The 21481-nt window shown below is 40.9% G+C and overlaps 1 protein-coding gene across 9 annotated transcripts in view; it reads right to left on the bottom strand.

The window, feature by feature from the left end:
• Positions 1–111: 111 nt before the first annotated feature.
• The window catches only part of ubr5 (ubiquitin protein ligase E3 component n-recognin 5), a 46401-nt gene continuing 25031 nt past the window's right edge, over positions 112–21481 (bottom strand). For 3 of the 9 annotated variants that reach the window (XM_081597713.1, XM_081597715.1, XM_081597717.1), the window contains 31 exons: positions 21261–21407; positions 20099–20217; positions 19878–20004; positions 18809–18938; positions 18518–18678; positions 18166–18405; positions 17889–18012; positions 17493–17604; positions 17241–17372; positions 14881–14913; positions 13650–13907; positions 13302–13570; positions 12650–12861; positions 12329–12562; positions 12146–12219; positions 11621–11793; positions 11082–11195; positions 9696–9913; positions 9484–9604; positions 8492–8864; positions 8215–8302; positions 7349–7493; positions 7122–7252; positions 4383–4443; positions 4091–4272; positions 3916–4000; positions 3660–3815; positions 2611–2724; positions 2363–2507; positions 2167–2252; positions 112–839 (listed from right to left, as the gene is read on the bottom strand). In XM_081597713.1, coding sequence (XP_081453839.1) covers positions 627–839; positions 2167–2252; positions 2363–2507; positions 2611–2724; positions 3660–3815; positions 3916–4000; positions 4091–4272; positions 4383–4443; positions 7122–7252; positions 7349–7493; positions 8215–8302; positions 8492–8864; positions 9484–9604; positions 9696–9913; positions 11082–11195; positions 11621–11793; positions 12146–12219; positions 12329–12562; positions 12650–12861; positions 13302–13570; positions 13650–13907; positions 14881–14913; positions 17241–17372; positions 17493–17604; positions 17889–18012; positions 18166–18405; positions 18518–18678; positions 18809–18938; positions 19878–20004; positions 20099–20217; positions 21261–21407 — 4777 coding nt within the window. In that variant the 3' untranslated portion in view covers positions 112–626. The remainder of the gene's footprint in view (positions 840–2166; positions 2253–2362; positions 2508–2610; positions 2725–3659; positions 3816–3915; positions 4001–4090; positions 4273–4382; positions 4444–7121; positions 7253–7348; positions 7494–8214; positions 8303–8491; positions 8865–9483; positions 9605–9695; positions 9914–11081; positions 11196–11620; positions 11794–12145; positions 12220–12328; positions 12563–12649; positions 12862–13301; positions 13571–13649; positions 13908–14880; positions 14914–17240; positions 17373–17492; positions 17605–17888; positions 18013–18165; positions 18406–18517; positions 18679–18808; positions 18939–19877; positions 20005–20098; positions 20218–21260; positions 21408–21481) is intronic. The other 6 variants (XM_008431777.3, XM_017309576.2, XM_081597714.1 and 3 more) reach the window with 5 other exon arrangements.

Here is a 21481-nt window from a genome sequence, read left to right as displayed (position 1 = left end):
TCTAAATCAAGCCAAAGAAACAAGCTGAAAGCTTATAATTTCAGTCACAAACGTGAACAAGTCAAAAAGTGCAAAGGAACCTTCTAAACAAAAGAAGCGAAACACCATAGACAACTTATTTACATCCAAGTTTATTTTGAAATTCCCTACTCCCCCTGTACAAGAAAAAGAAACTTTCCACAAAGGCAGCAGTGATCTGTCAGATAGTACTTTCATAGGGAAGGAAACAAAATCGTAACCACAGTGTCTTTTTCGTCCTGTTCATATGTCTACTGCTGTCATCTTTGGCTAGGATTTTCGGCTGACAGCTTCCTGGCAAACCCAGTTCCTGGGAAGCAAAAAGGTTTAAGCCAATAGAATAAGAGTGGTGGGCTTTACATTTTACAGTGCCAATGCAGGAATGTTATGGACCTCTTCATTACCACAAAGAAAAACCTATAAAAATTAAAATATGCAGTTTGTGTTCAGAACACAAACAAATATTAATTGATGGGGAGACAGAGACCATATGTTGAATTTAATAAAACTGGACAAAAAAAAAAAAGAATCTACAAAAATGGAACTAGGTAAATATTACACAACAACCTTTTTTTCCTCTTTTTTTATTCCAGCTTTCAGTGGGACCTCTACACAAAACCAAAATTCTTGGTTTTAATTGCTAGCAGGAGTTTTTGTTTAAGGATCTGTTTAGAAGAATATAGTGGCACGTAGAGACGCGAGATGCAGGTGTTGGCTGTGGGGAGGTGCTGGTCGTCTGGAGGCCGGATGGTAATGGAGGGCATTGGCTGGAAGCCCTCCTCACTGGCTGGCAGAGAGGGGCTGGACGTCCAAAAGTACACCTGATGACCAAACCAATGTGTTATTAAAGGTGCAGTTTGTACATTTTATGAGACTTTTTTTTTTTTTACAAATTTGTCACCATCTCGTGACAGGGTAATATGAGACACATTCTGGAAACATTGAGCTCCCCTGCCTTGTATGGACCTGCTATCATCTGCAGAAATTCACTGCTCAGAAAGAAACAACCAATCAGAGCCTGGAGGAGGGGCTTAGCGCTGTTAATCACCCTTGTGTACCCTACTCTGTGCTACAGCTGGTTCACCACAAAAGAAGTCTGCCACAGATGCTAAGGTTAGCTAGCAAGGCCACCGTTGACAGGTGATGAGCAGTTTTTCTGTAATGGTAAGCTGTTTCTCTGCTATTGGAGCATTCACAAGGTTGATTAATAGCGCTAAGCAGGAGAGATTAATTTTTTCAGATCCCAATAGTAGCATAGATGAGGTGGAGGAACTCTTCCTCCATCATCAACAGATTATCTGTCTCATATTTTACTGTCATGACATGGTGACACTAAATGTGTAAAAAAAGAAAATGTTTTTGTAAAAGTCACATAAAGCAGCTTTAACTCAAATTGGTTTTATTTGGCTTTAGATCATAATTAAGATTAAGTCCATGTGGATTGGTTGAGAAAACGAAACGCGTGTCCAAGACAAATATACTTAGGCCTATTTGTCGTACCATATCCCAGAATCATTGACCAGTTTGAATTAGGTTCATTTGATTCGTTTGTCAGCTCCACACAACAAATTGAAATGCAGTTCTTGGAAACAGTGGTTTCATAAGGAAGTAGTTCAATCATTCATAGGAAAGTTCAAACCAGTAAAGCATTCAATTTGGCAAGAAAAATCCAGACACTTTTTTTAACTGCTAAGTATTAATTCCCCATTTCCTGTAGATTGATAACAAATGTGACATTTCTCTCGAAATTTTTTTCAACTTATTTGCTTGTATAAAAAAAAAAAAAACACGCTACTACTGTACTACCAATTTATTCTACAAAAAAACATTTATGCAAGCTCTTTTAAGCACATGCTAATAAATGAGGTTCACAAAGACTGAACGCTGGTTTTTGCAGGGCATCACAAAGCTCACTTTTGATTCAGAAACGACATTTGAGGAAATTCACTCATGTTTACTGAACTCTTGATATTAGCATTATTTTATTAGATCTTTAAAAAGCAATTATTATTTTAGAAAGGATTTTAAAGCGGCAAGAAAACTTTACATTTCTGCAAAGAAAATCTTGCAAAAAATGTAAATCTCCCATTAAACCAATTTATAATCATTAATTCTAGGTTAATTTAAGGAAAAATAAGAAGAACTTACCAAATCTTGCCTCTCGGTCATACTCATCTTTTCTACTATGGACCAAAACCATCGTTTAAACTGGAGTAGTTTATCTGCATTTTCCCCTGTAAGACAAACAAGTGTTTTTGCTTAATACGCCGAGGCAGAAACATTAAAAAGGAAACCATCATCAGAGTGGAACCAGGTTCAGCGTAGACTGCGGTGAGTGACAGACCTGATTCATCGTTGAACGAAGTGAAGCTGATGAGCATCTGAACATTGACTTCTCCACAGCCGTTAACCAGCAGCCGGAAGTCTTCAGCCGTCAAATCCTCCAAGGCGTTTTTAGGAAGAACGTCCAGCAAACCTTTCCTCATCGCCTTTCAAAGAAACGAAAGGAACATTTTTTTTGGTGAATCTCACAACATTTACCCAGAAAATAAAACCCACCGGTCAGAAAGGCGGCATTAGTGTCTGACTCACGTGGAGCGGCTGCTCGGCCACCACCAGCATCCTGTGCTCTGCGTACTTCCTCACATACTCGTAAACGTTGTGTGGAGTTACCGGCATGTTGACCCCGCCCGACAGCAGCTCGACCTACACCATAAACAAGATGACTCGGATGTGTTTCTATTGAAATGACTGGTTTCAGGCAGGTTCAGTTAGTCTTTACTGATGTCTTAATCAAATAATCATTTGTTTAATTCGGTTTATACATTTTAAACTCAGGATTTACAACCACAATCTGAAATGAGGCAATCTACATCCCAATGGTCCCTTTTGTTTTTACTTAGGTCATAACGTCAAATATCTAAAAATCAACCTTTGACAAAAATTAAAGGGTGCCATTTCATAGCACAATCAAGTAAATATGCTGACTTCCATTGCTATCAATATGCTATAAATTTCAAATATGACTTAAAAGAAAACTGACTTTGTAATTTAACGCCTTGAAATTGGGCCTCTGTCTCTATAAAAAAATAATCCTGCTCTTTCTGAAACTTCAGGAAGTCATTAAAACATGGCTCCTCCAATAACCAATAACCTTTTAACCAGCATTTCACTGAGAAGTAGCTCCTATAATGAGCTCAGCTGATTTGCAGATCGACCAGGTGTTTGCTAATTGCTGCTGGCTAGTCTGAAGGAGCTGAGTGGTGGAGTGCAGGGGAGGGCTGCTCTGTGAGGCAGAAGCTTAGAAACTGCAGCTCTGAGCTCACCTCAAAGGCAGAGCTAGGCCCAACCAGTTTTGCACAGCTGAATGGTTGTCATGGGAGATTAAAGGCTTTCTCAAACATGGATGAAAGAATCAATGCAACTCTAGATATGTTTTTGCTGAGGGAATAACTTTATGACATTATGTAAAGCTAAAAAAAAAAAGATTTTACATAATATTGCCCCTTTAAAATTGTTCAACAAATCAAAGATAAAGGTGAATGATCTTCAAACTTTTTTTTTAAACTTCTGAAACTATGACTACTAGCTGCTCCCTTAGTCAGGTTGTGTATTAAAACAACATGAACAGAGGCTGGTACCTGTCCCGCCCCTTCCTCCTTGCAGAGGTCGATAGCAAAGGCCAGATCCATGGCAGCAAACACAGCGTCTGCTTCTCCCGTCTGCGAATGGCGGATCAGCTGCCGTAAGCTCTCGTACATGACCGGGTCGAAGAACGCAAAGTCATGCCAGTTCACCTGCAGTGACAGATCACACATATGTTCATTATGTCATTCAGAAGGAGAAACAGATGTGTAGCAGCTGCCTGCAGATAAACACAGCAAAAAAACTCCCTACCTTTCTACCGAGCAACACTTTGATCACGTGTCTGTTGAGCGTGATTGGACACAGTTCATTCTGCAGCAAGCAGAGCCCCAATATTCTGGAGGGAAATAAAAGTCACGGATTATTACAGGTGCAACATTTTCACCTGACCTGCAACGTCGTGTGATTCAGTTCCTTTCTCATTTACCTGCCGATGTTCCTGAAGCAGTTGAGTCTGGCCTCTGTGTTTTTGCCTGGCCGGGGGGAGTAAAAGCCCCGCTTGCCGGGCTGGTAGAACAGGGGGGCGTTGTCATCGCCATCATCCGGATCGTCCAGCTCCATGTCGACGACGCTGCGTGTTGATCCATGGCGCTTACGGTTATCCTGCTGCTATTACAGTAGGGAAACGCCTTGTTAATTTTGAAATCTCAGATAAATCACACTTTTATTTATCTCTTTTTTTACAAGTGATGGTGAAAAGGAGGGAAAAAATGGGTTACCTGTGCTTTTTCAGAGGCTTCAGGGAGGCCCAGGTCCAGGATGCTGTCAGCACCATTTTCCCTAAACAAGAAGACTTTGATGTTGGTTAAATGATAAAAATCAACGTAGAGTTCATCTACATTGAAGAGACACTGCTGGGATTCCTACTGGGTTCAACCAGCTGTCCTTCAGTAAAATTCAAGCATTTTCCAGTTAAGTTCTCAAACCTTTTCACACTTTGGAGATTAAAGCAATAAGTGAACAAAAAAAAGAAAATAAAAAAAAACTTTAAATTTGCTATTATATGTCTGGCTTGGATTATTACTGTTCATATTTTTGGTGGTAGTATTCTACATTCAACAGCAGGGACATTTTAAACTAGCGGTACCGCCCCCAAGGGGGCGTTCAGAGGACGGCAGGGGGCGCTGGCGGACATTTTTACAAAAGGGGGGCGCTGGGATGCCTACGGGGGGCGTTTGGTCGAAGGTAAACTTTACACCTTAAATGCACAACAATGCCAGTTTAGACTTTGAGCAACTTGGTAAAACTGTATTGTGTAACATTAAACCATGCTTGGCTGCAACTGTATCGATGGCAGCTCTTCTTCTATTCAGTGTTTGTAGCTTCTGTTAGCTTCTTGGCGCAGCTCCGTTCTGCTGCTACTGGTAGCTAAAATCACAATACCCTCACTGTGTATCCCTTTGAAAAATGAACCCATTTAAATAAAGAAATCCCTCCATCGGTGATACCACGATAGAGAGCGTTCATTTTATAGCGTTAACATCGGTGCTGTAACTGGTCCGGTATGAAACGGGGGTGATTGAACAACACAGCACTTTTAAATTTGAATAATCAGAATGTAGAAATTGTTTCCGTTGTTTTAAAAGGTTGATGTCAGTTTGCCTTTTCCCCATCGATACTCTTCCAGACCGCCCTGCACCTTAGGGGCTTAAAAAAACAAAGACGCGCACATTGCGCTAAACTCTGAAACAGGAGAAGCGGGACATAAAACGGAGCGACGAACTAGATGTGAATTACGGCATAAAAACAGAGAATCCGACGCTGAACAGTGGAAAAAATCAACACATGATGTGAAACACATGACGATTAGGCGGCGCAGCAGGTGATGAGTGAAGATTATTCGTATTATAGTGGATAAATGATAAAATAAATCTAGCAACAGGAAAGAAACTACAGTGGACATAGCAATAAACCAAGAGAGGATAATACTAGTCAAAGGAAACTAAATGGAAATGAATGAAGAACAAAATGCAAGAATAAACTAAGAAACTAAAGTAAATACAGAGGAATAAACTGGTATGGCAAGACCTTTCGAGCAATAATTAATACAGAGGACTATATGGCAAGAATAAACGGATACCATTTCCAGATAAAAGGTAAATTAATATTGTTGAAATGTCATGGGTTTGTTGAGACCACATCTAGTACTGAGAATAAATATATCTTACAGACCATAACAGTAAATAACTGATCACTTATTCATGTTTTTAATTAGATTTGATATATTTATTTCTTCAATATTATTTTTCATGTCAGTTTTAATGTCATAAGGCTGATGACTCCATGACACTTTCAATTTGACTCATTAGGATTTGATCAAGAACCAGATTTGTTCTTTGTAATTTCTGTCCAGTAAAACTATTAATCTATAAATCAATAGACAGATCTAAATAAAGATATAATCCATGTTTCTGTCTCATATTTGTATGGCATTAAAAGGATCTGGAACTTTTGTTTTTCCACTGAAAGCTCTGGTTTGCACAATAAATGCCATGTGGGTGAAGTTTTATGGATGATACTCTCATGTCCCATTCTCCTGAAGGCAGCACAGAGCTGCACCACCAGAAACCGACAAACACTGAAGAGAAGAAGAGTTATGATTAATGTAGTTTTAATATTGCAGAGCTCAGTCGTTTTGCAAATAGTTCAAAATTTAAACTGGCATGTTGAACATCTTTTATCTGGTCATTTTGTGGAATATTTAACAACCAGAAAATGGCACAAAATAAGAATATTTTTTCCACTCTGATTGGCTGCTGCTAGGCCTACCAATTTTAACTTGAATGTTCATTGCATTTTTTGTAGACGCCTGTGAAAATAATTTCTATTCCCATGACTTTTTTGTTCTCTGGGAAATTATTTTTGATGATAAATACACAAACAAGCATAAAAATCAAAACATCTACAATAGTGATAATTATATTAATAACAAAATAATAGTCAGTGCAAAGTAGCCTGCAAATTCTTTGGTGGGGGGCGGTTAGGGGGCGTTGGCCCAAAAATGTTGAGAAACACTGTTTTAAACTAAAATAGCAAAATTTAAAGTTTTGAAGCTTTGAGTCGTTAGGAATAATAAATATTCAAAAATAATAGCAACAAATGTTCTCAGTAAATTGTCTGACCTTTAGCCAATACAGCAATAATTTAGGTGATTTTATCCGACGTAAAACAAGAAAAGTTTGGCTTGATTTAACTTGAGATAAAGAGAAAAAAATATATGTCTGTCTTTTTATTATTTGTATGAAAATATAGCACTTTCTGAGTTTAGGCTTTTAAACAAACGTTAACTTGCACTTTATTACAAAACTGTGTAGTTTGAATATCAAGCACTTTCAAATGAAGCACTTTCCAAATTTTAAAACATGTAGTTATGAATTGAAACATTTTCAAGGATTTCAAGCACCAGTATGAACCCTGTTTTCATTACACGCCTGCTCCGCGAGGTAAGGTGGATTTACCTTCCATGTGCAATGAGAAGCTCCATGGCTTCCTCCACCCGGGCCCTCAGGGAATCCTCGCTGGCCAGCAGCAGCAGCAGCTGAGCAGGAGAAAGCTCCAGCAGCATGCCGGTGATTTTGCTGGCAAACGCCTGCAGAGAAAAACGCATTAAATTACATCCAATCACTGAGAAATAACGCACAACTCTAAAATCCCTCCAGATTTAACAAAATTGATGGCTTGTTACCGGTTGCATTGCGTGAACTCGAGGGTATAGCCGTTCACCAAGCGCCTGTCTGTGTGCAGGCAGGGGGTCAGGCTCGTCACTGGGGTTTCCCTCTGAGGAAGGCCTGAACGGCCGGGTGTCTATCGACAGCTGCCTCCGGGAGTCCCTATGGACCAAAACAAAGTCAGAACCACAGAGGCACCGATCTGATATTAATAACTGTATAAAAATAAAATCTAGATTTGACATCAGTGACAATGGACCCGAACCATAAGGGTAGATCTATTCATTCTAATTCTATGATTTGAACTCTCAGTGGTATCATGCTTTATTAGTTGTTATACATTATATTTAAAATTCCTATTGGCACTTTCTGAACCATTTGAAAGAATGTTTGTTGTGCTTTATTTTTACATCTTTGACTAAGATAGTCAGCCTAATATATCCATCAGCTGTATTTGCAGCTTGGCGGCTTAATGAGAAATTAATCATTCTGCCTTTGTTTTAAAATGGTAAAAATTGTTTTACAGCAGTTAATCTCAACAAGATTTATGTTTTTCTGGAGGGGTTAAACCAGAAAAACAGTATTCCAAAATGTTCTTTATGGTTTGCTCTTAAAGCAGGAGTATATAACTTCATAAAAAATGTTTTTTACATATTTGTTAAAACCATCACACCCTTCTCCCAGACCCAACTACCGAAATATGCCGCTGTGTCACATGTAAAAAAACAGATTTTTATAAAAGTTAGATACTGCAGCTTTAAACAGAAATCTTAATCAGACGGTCACTCAAACCTTAGACCAGAAATGAAAAAAAATTTGTTGTGGTACGGTTCCATATCTCCCTCCTCCTCCCCCTAGCCCCACCCGGCTGATCAGCGCTGACCTGTCTCGGTCTCTCCGAGATCCCGCTCGAAGCCCTCCACTTCTCCGCTCTCTCTCCCGATCTCTGTTTCTCAACCTTTGCATCAGATCTGGAAGGTTAAAAAACGCCAAAACAAAACAAAATAAAGACAGAAAAGAAAAATAAATTTTCAGTGGGGTGGAGTTTTGTCCAAAAATTCATTTACAACAGCAAAATTTAATATTTTCAACATGACTGAAGCATCATTTATGGCAGGATAAAATGTCGTAATATGCAATAGTTTCTATGTTTGGCATACTTGAATTGTAATCGTGATGACACGTACTGCTGGCCTGCATGCCCTTGCTGACACTCTGAACGCAGTCCAGGTTGGGCAGCTTGTCGTTGGAGAGCAGCGCCAGCGCGATGGCCGTGTAGAAGCTGCGAGCCACGCCGCTGCCCTCCCCGGGCTCGTCCTTGAACGTGACCTTGACCCGGTGCACGGCCATGGGGGTGGTGGTGCACCGCCTGCCGAAGTGGCCATTGAGCTGGCGCATGGTCTGCTGTATCAGCTGGTCCCGGTCGCGGTCCACCTCCAGCGCCAGGTCTCGAGACTGGAGGTTCCTCAGCTTCTCCATCTCCCGCCGGAACTTGGACTCCTTCACCTCAAAGCCGCCCAGCTCTGTCAGGATCTGGGAAACGAGACAACAGGATAGTTATCTCGAGCTCCAATAGTAAAAAAATGCTTTGATGAATGGAATAGATGCAGCTGAGAAGACACTGAACGGCGCAAACAACATTAGCATATAAAGTATAAGATGATCAATAAGTCACTGAGCTTCTAGGAATGAAATAAATATTAATTACACTGAAACAATCCAAACACAGCATGTTGAGGTAAATGCCTTTCCTGCTCAAGTTAAATGCTCAAACACAATATGCAAAAAAACATAAATAAATAAAAATCTCTAAAAATGCTGGCCAAGTTTTCTAGAATTTAGCAAACAAATATTTTTGCTCATTCTAACCAACCTAAAACAAGATAAATTTGGCCTGATTTAAACTTATGCTAAAAAAATTTATCTGCCTTTTTATTAGGTGTATGAAAAACATGTGGTTTCAAATGTAAATATAGGCTTTTAATCAAACATTACATTGCATTTTATTGCCAAACTTTGGAGTTTGAATGTCAAGCACTTCATGGAGAAATCAAGCGCTTTACAAACCTTGAAAATACCTAATTAAAATTAAAGAATCTCCAAGTTTTTCCTCGTTTTGGCTAGCTTCTATAAAAACTTAAATCAGGCTTACTGATCCAGGCTCAGCTCCTACATCCTCCATGAAGACGCGACCGAAGAGCTCCAGTGACAGGCGCCAGCGGCCGAGCAGCATGTCGTGTGAAATCATCATCCCCATGAAACTGCACTGCGGTCTGGACAGCAAGAGGGAGAAAAAAAAATTAGACACATTTTCATTTAAACCTTCACATTCATGATGCATTGAAGGGAATTGTAGCAGCTCGCCTGAACGACGGAAGAGGAGGCCCGTCGCTCTCTGTGAGGCCGATCTCAGCCAGGAGACTGCTCTTCAGCTGGGCAGCGAGGTCGCGGGGAGACGGGCCCGCTTTCGAAGTGTCCATCTCCTGCTCGCCCAGCGCCTGGTTCTCTGTGCTCCGCTGGCCGCTTTCCATACTCATGACGTTTTTTAGGTTGGCGGTGTACGACATCTTCGTAGGCAGGATCTGTTTTAGTGAGGAAATGGGAGGCTCTTCAGTAACATCAGACATTTTAGGAGATAAGGTTGCAGTATGCAACTTTTTACAAAATATTTTTTCCATATTTATTAAGACTTTCACCATGACATAAATGTATGGTATTAAACAGACAACTTGTTTAAAAAAAAAGGGGGGGGGGGGACGACGATCTCTTCTTCCTCCCAGTGTTACTTTTCTGGTCTGTATAAAGCACGTAGTCAAAAAACAGCCAATCAGAGCCAAGAGGAGGGTCGTAGCACTGTCAATCATCCTCCAATATGCTGTTCAACGTGCTAATGGTCAGGTTTCAGACGGGAAATCTTACAAAACCTTTTGAGACCAAACGTGAATTCAGAGTAAACAAACACGGCAGACTGCGAAGAAGCAATGATGATAGTTTGTGGATTATTTAATGGAGAAAAAGAAAAAAAAAAAAAAACAACAGACAACGACGTCTCCAAAGTCTACTGGACTTTCAGGTGCGCCATAACAATTGTTTTGCCTTCTTTATCCAAAACTCCCTTCTGTGTTTCTGTCACCTCGCTTTCTGATTGGCTACACGTCGTATTCAACAGGCTGCTTTCTCGTTCACCACATATGTTGTGACATCAAGCCAAAACAAACCAACATTTTGACTGTTGATTTGAAATTCTTCCAATCAAACCAGATCACCCTTAACACACACAGCAGGAATCTCAGTTATGATTATTTTCAGAGTCAGCCAAATAATCAGAGCCTCCAAGATTGAAATTAGGACAAAAATCGGCATAAAAATCTCAATGTGTTAACAGGGTATAACTTTTACTTAGTATCTTGATCCAGTAACTAATCCATGTCTAGTCAACAGCGCTCCAGCCGCATTGCAGTAATTAAAATCTACATTAGTTGTTAGCATCGGGGCAAAGAAAATCCATCCAGCAGCCCAGATATATTATTGTCATGGAAACCATAAATGCATTGCCCTTGTAGTAACGGTCTACTACATAATGCAGTCCTTTGTGATTGTGATGTTGGTTATGCAATGAAAATTTTGACTCAAAACATCATGCAGTCCCAGTCATACATAAAAAAACAATTGCAAGTATTTGTCTGGTGAAGCTGGAGGGGTGACTGATGGGGGGTGAGGGGGCAGGGTAGAGAGGGACTGATGGTTTACCTCCAAGCAGTTCCTGTCCATGCTCGTCTCAGCCAGGCCTTTGGTTGTCATGTAAGACGAAGAGTACAAGCCCTGAGAGGGACGCCCAAACAGATCCTCCTTTCTGGCGTTTGGCTGTTTGGTGAAGAACCAAAACGGAGTTAAAGCCACGGAGAATAATTCCCCAGACGTACGGCACAACGGCAGACATGAACTTCTGAGTGCAGTTAACGTCTGTAATGTCTTGGTCATTGCCTTGAACTTTCCTCTGGCGAGATTTGAGTAATCAAAGTCACACTGTCGCAAACACAATGTTACTCGGCACTCTTCAATTTATGAAAAAAAAAAAAAAAACATCTAAAGCTATATCGCTTGCAGCCAGTTTTAACCATCAACAGTTTAACCAAGACTCTGAATGACTATCTACACACTTTAACTAAGCCTATAATCGGTTGTTGTTCCAAGAAGCCTCCAAATCAGCTGTATACTGGCTGTGAACAGATCCCAGATCAGCTGTACAGGAGCGGAGCCTGGTCACGTTTCACGTCTGGAAGTCTGACCTGCAGTAGGTGGGGCTGGTCTGCCAATGGGATGGCCTCGGCCAAGGGAACGTCGAAGGGGTTGGGCGGGATGCAGCCCAGGAAGGTCATCGAGTCCGAGCGCCGGAAGAACGGGTGGTTCTGACCCGTTTCCGCGGGGACTGAGTCCTCATCCTTGTCCTGCAGGGTTGAACCTGTGGTAAGAGAGAAACGGAGATCAGCTGAGAATATAGTGTGTGTGATAGATTAAATTGGTCTAGGCTCTAGTGTAAATATATTAGTTCACTTAAAAAAAGACAAAACTAACTTACAAGTCATTTTTCAGAAGTACAGACGCTTGTTTTAAATAAATAATTTCTTAATATTGACAAAAAGTACTAGTTCCACTAGCAGATTATTTCACTTAAGGGAAAAAGTGAAATAATCTGCCAATTTTTACTAAAACTAAGGAACTATTGACTTAAAACAGGTAAGAAGCTAGATCAAAAATACTTTGTAAGTTGTATTTTTGCAGTATTTAAAATTCAGTGAGTTTTTTTCCCTTACTTTGATTGGTGTCTTCATCGTTCTCATGCTCAGAATCCTCATTGTCCAAACCGAGCTCCAGAATCTCTCGATTCCTAAGAGAAAAAAAAAGGTTACAAATGTGAAGATTTTAAATTAAAAACAACTTTTTGTCAAAGCAACATCGAGAGCCTAAAGTGGGTAACCCTTTTCGTCTAAATTCACCTTTTTCTTTCCATCTGTGGCGTGTCCAGGGTGGTCTGCTGATTCATGGCCTTTATCCAGTAAATGAGGGCCTGGAAGACGTAGGCCACATGTTTCAGTGAGCACACGTCCAGAACAGGAAGCACATCTGAATGTTCGTCGTTGTGGGAGCGCATCAGAGACAGGGCGTAGTTCAAGAAGTCTCCCCGAGCCGACATCATGCCCTGGCGAGCCGTCAACAGCGTTGCTGCTCTCCTGAAATTCAAAAAGAAATGGTTTTATTTTAATTGTACGTTTTAAGTTATTTTAAAAACGGATAAATCTGCTGGGAAACTCTGCTACCTCCGTCCTTCCAGAGTGCGGAGGCTGGCCTCCTCCCGGGCCGTCATGCGCTCGCGCCGAGCCGAGTGCTGCGAGGCGTGAAGCGGGTGGCTGGGGTGGCCGGGGTCTCCGGCAGACGACAGAGCCGAGCCGTACCGCAGCTGGGCCTCGGTGGAGTCCATGATGGACACCATCCAGTTCCAGGTGGGAATCAGCTTTTCCTCCACATAATTCTGGAGACAAACAACAACTCTTTAGTCAGAACCTAACTCAAATTGTTATGATGGAGATCAGTGTGTTCAACAAACGGATGGGTTACTTTTGATCTACTCTGTCAAAGTTTATTTAACCTGTAGGGTTCCCCAAGGCTTCATACTCGGTCTATAGTTGCTTTCATTTTAAATACTTCAAGAATGTATTATTTCATCTTCCAATTAAATATTTTACAATTTATGAGGTAAATCAGAAATATATATACATATACATACACCTTATAAACCCATGTAAAAAAATAAACACTGACTGCCTGGTTGGGTTGGCCAGGCAGTCAGGAACTGCAACCCAACGAATGCGTCAGCTACAGTATCGGCTGTTTTTTTAGTCTCCATGGATTCAGACCTCACTCAGAACTTGTGTGTAAAAACCAGGGATGCAACGCTTTTATTCCCATTACCTGCAGGTTGACTGCGTCCTGGTAGGAGAGCTTGACAGCTGCGGGATACTGCGAGTAGACAAGATGATTGTACTTGGGAATCAGACTCATGAGGTCAGAAATCTGCCTGATGACAATGCTGTAGGCGCGGGCCAGGCTGCTGGCTGAAGTCAGGTAGCTGCTGGTGTTGCTGGCTTCCAGCGCCGCTGCCGCTGCTGCTGCACTGGAGCTGATTGCGCTGGAGCGCCGCAGGTTTGTCGGGTCGATGTATATCAAGCCAGTAGAGCTCGCTGTGTGAAAACATGGTTGAAATTGACCAATTCTTTAGAAGCAAGAGTATACTCGTTTCACTATTGGCGAGCTACAGACCGGCAGGTGTTGAGGAGGCGGAGGGGCCACTGCCGCTCGCTCTCTGGCTCGGGGTGTTCCTAACAGCCCACTGCATGGAGCGAGGTGCCTGGGCTGCAGTGTTGGCGTGTGAGGCGCTCGTCGTCCTCTCCAGCGGCTCGTCCAGCAGGAACGTCTCCTGGTCAACGTCGTCGCTCTGGCTGCTGCTGCTGTCCGAGTCGCTTGAGTCGTTCGACTGAGAGTCGTCCTCTGAAAAGAAGGCAGGGACACTGCTAGCACCTTCAGCAGAAAGAAAACGGAGTGAGAGAGAAAGAAAACAAGTTCAGTTGTTAGATTTAAATCTCTAACTTTTCATTCACTCACATTTACACAGATAGAAATGCACATAAGTAAAATCACACCACTACAAGGCAGAACACTGCAAATATGACAGGAAGAAAAGCAGAATGTCTAATGAAACCTTGGGTTAAACAAACTGTGGTTTTAGATTGTTTTTTTCTTCCCATATTAAAACTGTACCTAGAGAGAAATATTAGCACTAATCTGATAAAAATTTGAAAAGAAAAAGCATCAGCAATATTAGTAGATTATGGCAATACAATATATTAGTTCCACTGTAGATAGAAGAAAAATTTTAAAATATAAATAAATTTCTGTCTAAAAATTCAAATTTGGAGATTAATCTCAGAAATATTCCAGAAAAGGACATTTCTGAGTTTAAAAGTTCCAACTTTTTCTAGAAAATACTTTAAATTAATCTCAATTTTTTTTTTTTTTTGCAGCATTTTTTTACTCTTGAAACTCAGAAATGTCCGTGTTTTTAAAGAAAATTTCTGAGATTAATCTCAAAATATTTTCAAGCAAAATTGAGATCTTTTAATCTCGGAAATTTCCAAGATTTTTTCTAGAAAATTTTTTTTTTTTTTGTCAGAGATTTACTTTTTTCCCCCCATCTACAATGGCCCTGATACGTCAGAGGATACATATACTGTACAAAATTTAGGCAGGGAGGGAAAAAAACATCACAAAACACTGGCAAAAACTGAGTTAATTCTTATGTTATTTAGGTGAAAGGTCGACAAGACAACACTTGTGATGAGAGACGCTCTTTAGCAAACATGAGGCAATAGTCGGGACGAATGAAAAAGGGCTCAAACTGAACAAACTCTCAGAAGGACACCGTGTGTGCAGTTTGCAAAGTCACTCTTGCCCTGAAATCTGTGTGTGCATTGAAATAAAGAGGAGCTCATACCAAAAATAGGAAATGCCAAGGACACCCTACTGCCTGCAAATGAAATACACGGGGTATTCAGCCAGGGGTAGTTTGGTCTGCTGTATCATTAGCTCTCCTAAACAGAAATCCCTCACAAACCAAACTGCTTCCCAGAGGAATTACCTCTTCTTTAAATCAGGAATAAAATATAGAAATTGTTTAAATGCAATCAGTTTTTTACTTCTCCCATAAAACACAAAGGTAAAACTAAAATGAATGTGGGGCGGGGGAGAATGTTTCCTATAAAAGAAAGATTTAACGTTGATAGTCGAGAATTCTTTACAAAAGGTTCTGGTAAACAGTTCTGGGTAATTATTGTCTTACCGTCAGTAGATGACTCTCTTAGAATCTTGATTTACCATAAATTAGAGATGTGCCAATCAGGTTTTTTCCTGCCGATACCGATACCGATCAGCCATGAGGGCCAATCACCGATACCGATCACCGATACCGATCACATAATTATTATTTATTTTCTATCATAAACACTACCGGTTACATTATGTGGAAAGAGGAACCATGAATTCACCTTTTAGACAAAACTTGTTTTTTTGAACTTGTTCCAGAAGAAACTAACAAAACAGGCATTCTGCAAATTGTACTGCTATCGGTAATGCTATCTTTACAGGCTGATAATATGAAGGCTCTGAGAGGCTAATAAAGCAAGAGCCAAAATAAAACCTCTCACATGCCAAAAGTTCAAGTATAACGTAACATTCAAGCAAATAAGGATGCATTACAATAAACTCCTGATGAAACTACCTGATGGCATCGTGGCTAGCTGATTAGTGCTAGTTCGGAGTGGCTGCTTCTGACTGAGCGGAGTAATTATGCAGACAGGGGGAGATCGATTATTTTTTCAGAGTTATCCGTCTTTGTTAGGACAGCAAAAGTTTTATGTATGTAAATGTTTTTTTTAGTTAGATGCTGCAGCTTTAAGCAGAGGTTCGGTGTGAGTCCTACCATGTGGAGCAGAAGCGGCGCTCAGTCTGTGAAATATTACTACCTGTAGCGCGTAGCAGCGGTTCAACAGCGAGAGCAGAACCAGCGTCTTATATCGCAGCTCGAAGACTTAAATAATTTTGCGGGTTATTTGTTTAGGTTTCTGACTGTCATGCTAATCCGGGTGAGTGTTTGTAGCTGTGCGTTGCTTTACCTGTTATCTGATCCTCCATATGTCTTTTTTACTGCAGTGAGCCTCAATGTAGCCAAACTCCGTCAAGTATGGCATTGTTTTTATGTCATATTAGCTTCGTTGTGTTGATGCATTTTGACCTTCTTCACCCCCAACCCCGAGGTAATTTTCCGCCGCAACACACAAACTTCCCCATTCACTCAGTGCGTTATAGTTCCACATCGCTTAGGATTTGTTGCTGTGCGCTTGCGCAGTGTGAAGGAAAGAGGAGACCAGCTGCACAGGCAGGCTGCGAAATGAGAAGCAGGTGATCGGTATCGGAAACAAGAGACAATGATCGCTGATTACCTATCATACACTTTTTCACGGAAATCGGCCCGATTATGATCGGTGGCCGATCGATTGGCACACCTCTATCATAAATCCAAGCTAGTTGGTCCCAGTGGCTATAGCTAGCAGCTAGTTAGAGAGGTGAGATTTCTAAAATGTTACACACAATTCTCATTTTCATGGGTAACGCAAGTAGAAGGCGGTGCGTCATCGGTGATCTTCCTGAGTGAAACGCATGCTCAGAATGAAGAGTTTTGTATGTATGACAAACAGTCCTTCCTCACGATAAAAAGGATTCAAAATTGTTCATTCAAAGTTTTTGCTTTTTACGCAGTTTTACTTCGATATCAGTTAATGTGACTTAAAGTAAATTACATTCTCATTCTTTTACAGAAAAATATCACTGCTGGACCTCCATGTAACTGTAAATTGCGTATTTTCCAGACTATACGCTGCATCAGTCAAAAAAAAAAGTGCCATGAAGAGGGGGAAAAAAAACAAGTCACACCTGACTGTAAGTTGCAGAACCAGCCAAATAATGGGGAAAAAAGTAGGATATAGTCCAGAAAATACAGTAATCATCAGCTCCTCTGTCTCCTCTGAAAACGGCTCAAAGGTAAAACAGTATTCGCATTAGCATATTTTAAACTTCTTGAGATTGCATTTCTTTCAAAATGGTTAAAATTCTGTTTTATTTCAACCTTTGTAATTAATTTCGATTTTTACAAAAATGGATGCCAAGAAAGTCATCTACTGTAGGAAGGAAATTGTCTGCTTAGAATAGTTTAACACAGTCTCAAAGAGTCTAAGCTTTCACTTTAGAAGTAAATCTAGTATTAGTTGATAAGATGCCAAAATAAAGCTGCTGATCAACCTGCTTCAGAGCCGGCAGTCGCTGCTGTGACGACGCTTCTGCGACCACTGGCATTGTCCTGATTGCTGTGGTTGCTTTCGCTGTCGCTCTCTGTTTCGGCGGCTGCCAGCAAGTCCAACTCCATGTCACTTCCTGAACGCGCAGACAAATCAACATGATAACGCTGACTGGTGTTTATTTTAGTGATAAAGTCAATTACAACATTAAATCTCTACAAAAACAACAACAAAAAAAGAACTAAAACTGTCTCACCATCTTCATCGTGCTCGTCATGTTGACCTTCAGCTTCAGCGTTTTCCTCCCCCTGCTCCTCCTGGTCATCGTGATGGTCTTCCTCACCAGCTACTCCTTCTACAACTTCAACCTGAGAAACAAAAACCAGTCAGATCCCCCCAAAAAAGATGAATTATTGTCATTGTACTGAAGCAGAACAACAAAATTCAAAAATGCAGCTTGATGTAGTATTCACATTACAATCAGCATAAAAAGACAATAAGATAAAATACACTTTAAAAGAAAACACAAGTCAGGATAAAATAGAATAGCATGGCTGTTTGATGCAGTTATCGCAGATGGGGGGAAAGTTCTCAGTAAGTCTGGAGCTCCTGGATTGAATAAATCTATAACTGATCAAACATGGCTACCCACCTCTTCCACATCGGCTGAAACGATGTCGTCCTGCTCCTCGTCCCGTCCCCTGACGGGTTGAGACTGGCTGCTCCGTCTGGGCTGAGGATTCCTTATGATGTACGAAGCAACTGTTTGGATGGAGCTGGAAAAAAAAACAAACAAGAAAAATCCTCAAGATGCAACAAGTAAAATCCAGCCTCATCTTCTCCAAAGGTTCTTCAAACTGAACCAAGTCTTTATGGTTTGTTGACAACAGAAGCTGCAACAGTAATGAGTTTCACGACTTTCGGCCCACCTGCTGGACTGGTCCGGCGACGGCCTGGGAGGAAGCGGCTCCACGGAGAACAGCTCCTCGCTGCCCTGAACTGCGTCTATGCTGGTGCTGGCCAGCGTGAACGGAGCCGTGGGCCTTGCTATCCCCATCCTGACCGGGACGATGAGGGACTCCGCGACGTTGCACAGCTCCTCCACCGCGTACGGCAGCAGAGCCTGGAAAACACGCCGACACTTCCCGATGGGCTGCGGGATGAAGTTGCTGTGGGGTAAAGACGTGGAAACCCGTTTTTAGAACAAAAACCTACAAAGTGAATTTTCAAAGGGTTGCGTCCGAAACTGTAAGCTTTGCACAAAAAGCTGTAAGTCTTTACTTTTTCTTTTTGGAGGAAGCCATCTCTACGCTGAGGATGACAAACACGCGTGCAACGGAGCGCAGGAACCTTCTAGTAACGGCCACCGCCTCCTCTCTCCTGCCTGGCGTGTATTTGTTCTGCAGCTCCTTTATCAGAGTCCCCAGTAGAGTGTCAATGAACTAAAGGGGGGGGAAATAGTTTCACAGATGACCATCGTTTGAAAAAAAAAGTCAATATCTTTTGCATTAGAGATAACAAAACTAAGCTGAACACAATACATGTGAACGTATGAAGAGCATATAGACTCACGGTGATGTCAGGAGCACACTTGACAATGAGGCAGTGTGTGAAACAGTCGAGGCGAATGGTGCCGCTCTGCTGGTTCAAGTACACCTGTTCTTCAGGCAGGAGATGGGCAATTCTGCTGCTGGCACTAAGTCTGGCACACACACAGAGACAGAGAGAGAGACAGAGACAGAGAGACAGAGAGAGACAGAGACAGAGAGAGAGAAAAAAAAGAGTCAACATGTTGAGCGTACACCAGGGGGGCCCACAGTGTGGCCCTTAAAAAGAGTTTGTTCAGACCCTGGAAAACAAGTCAAGAATGATGGAAAAAAGGCCAACAAAATGGAAAACAACTGATAACCCCCCAAACACCGTCTCCAATGACATACAGTTTTTATGAAAGTGTTACTGCTGAGCTGCTAAAACCAAAAAATAAAAAAAATAAATAAAAAGAAGGGGGAAAAAAATCACAATATAATTTTTACATTTTTTCTGGCTCTCTGTAAATAACCATTTGCCCATTTTGGCCCCGGGGGCAAAAAGTTTGGACACCACTGCCTTACACCAAAACTGGCCTCATAGAACTTAATTTCTTTGCAGATATATTTTTGTGTTTCTATGATGTAAAGCACTGCCTTGTTGCTGAAATGTGTTATATAAGTAAACTTGATTGATCGCATGATTAAAACTAACGGTCTTTAAAAAGATCATCATGACAATCTACTGATAATTACAAAATCAAAAAAGAAAATTACTGAAATATTCTGAAAATTACTCAATTTAAAAAAAAAGAAGGTAAAAATACAATAAAAATCCCACAAAAAATAAATAATTAACAAGAGGTTAGTCTATCTGGCTAATTTGGAAGCTATTGCTTTATTTTTCCATTATTCACTAGATAGCTCTGCACTTATTTTGCAATCAGATTTGCCTTCACCCTTTTCAAGAAGTTTGTATACCTCAAGTAAAGAAAAAGAAGTACAAAACTGCAGCTGTTAATACAGAATAATATTTATGCCCTGCATACCATAATATGCCTCATCCAGGCCAAGTCGCTCTAAAAACCCAAACAACATTCTGCTTTAATACGTACGGATCTTTGTTTTCCTGAGAACCAAACATGATCATAGATTTGAGGGCGTTCCAATCCTGTAGGACTCTCTCCAGGGCCAGCTGAGCGAAGCGAGGAGGCTCCAGATCGTGGTCTGGCATATCAGAGTCTGAAAGAAGACCACAGCGCTTGTTTTAGGGACAGTTTATCCCACAGGATGCACAAAATGGCAGTAAAAGAACAAAACTGTTGGTCAAACCCACCTTCTGCATTAGCAGCCTTACGGTTCCGGTCTTCTCTGATGCGAGGCGGTCGGTACTGACAGTGCTCAACACTTTGCCTGGCTACAGTCTGAACCAGGAATAGTAATATATGCTCTCCCCTGTAAGAAGAACCAAAAAAAAAGTTATGGATTAATTTTCTTTTCCACTATTTCAAGTGAAATATGTAAAAACAAAACTTGTGGTAATGGCACTTAAGGTGGACTGGATGATTTTTCAGCTTGACTGGTGACAGGCGAGACGAAAACAGAAAAATCCTGTCCTTTTTGGATCAATTAATGAACCGCATCTATGACCCATTATGTCTGGCTGGCGATACTCTTCAGTGTGGAGGCTATTACCGAGTGAGGATGACTCGAATTTTGCTATTTTTGGCATGAAAAAAAGAGGAAGCAAAGAGAATTCTACAGGATATCAGCCAGTTTCAACAAGTCAAATCTAACACCAAGACCTTTTTAAAGCTACCGTGAATGAAACTTAACACCGAAAAACTATAAATATCAGGGATAGTTGGAGGATTCTACTGGATCATAACTAAGCATTGTTGGCAGCAGCAGCTTTGTACTTCTACCATGGCCCTCTACAGCCTTAACACCCATAGTAGCAAATTTAACAGTTTTTTTTGTTAGTTTATGTTCTTTTCTGTTTACAAGGACTGCATCTTGCCCCATGTAAGTTGGCAAAAGAAGTGAGACAGTTGTGAAAACGGACACAAAAAAATCTAACTAGACAGCTACTTGCTAATAAACCCTCGTTAGATTAATGCCAAGGGTATTTTAGCAGGTAGCTACTGATAGCCTCGACTACCTTTAGTCACAGAACACAATAAAAATTGTGTGGAACTCAATGTTCAGACAAAAAAAATTCCCACAAGAAAAAAAAAAAAAAGACATACAAGTAAAATAGCCCAAACATGGCAAAATACAAAGATTTGCAATGAATGTATTTAAGGCCAACTCACTTTTTTTAATGATTGTAAGACATTTTTAGGCCTTAAAATTAAGACTTCTTAATGTGCACTGACACCCTGTTTTACACATGTTCAGACAGCATTAAGGCCATTAGCAGCTGCTAATTAATTATTTTTGACCACTTAGAGCAAAAATCCTGCATTTAAAAAATAAATTAAATAAAAAGAGCTGACCTGCTGTTTGGTGTAGTGACCAGGTTTGTTGTCGTTAGCAACCTGTAGAGCAAATCCAGGCGGGCAGCCTTCTGGCCCGCTATCAGTGTTTTGCACTTGCATTTCTCCCAACAGTCACAGTAAGCTGTAGGGGAAGTCCTTTTCAACCTGAGGCAGAATAAATTAAAATCACAATAAAAATAATTAATTACAAGCAAGGAGAAAAATGTTTCTCAAGTCCC

This window comes from Poecilia reticulata, chromosome 16 (assembly GCF_904066995.2).
Source record: "Poecilia reticulata chromosome 16, P_reticulata-male-v2, whole genome shotgun sequence".
NCBI classification, from domain to species: Eukaryota; Metazoa; Chordata; class Actinopteri; order Cyprinodontiformes; family Poeciliidae; genus Poecilia; species Poecilia reticulata.
This window is presented reverse-complemented; position numbering and strand designations above follow the sequence as displayed.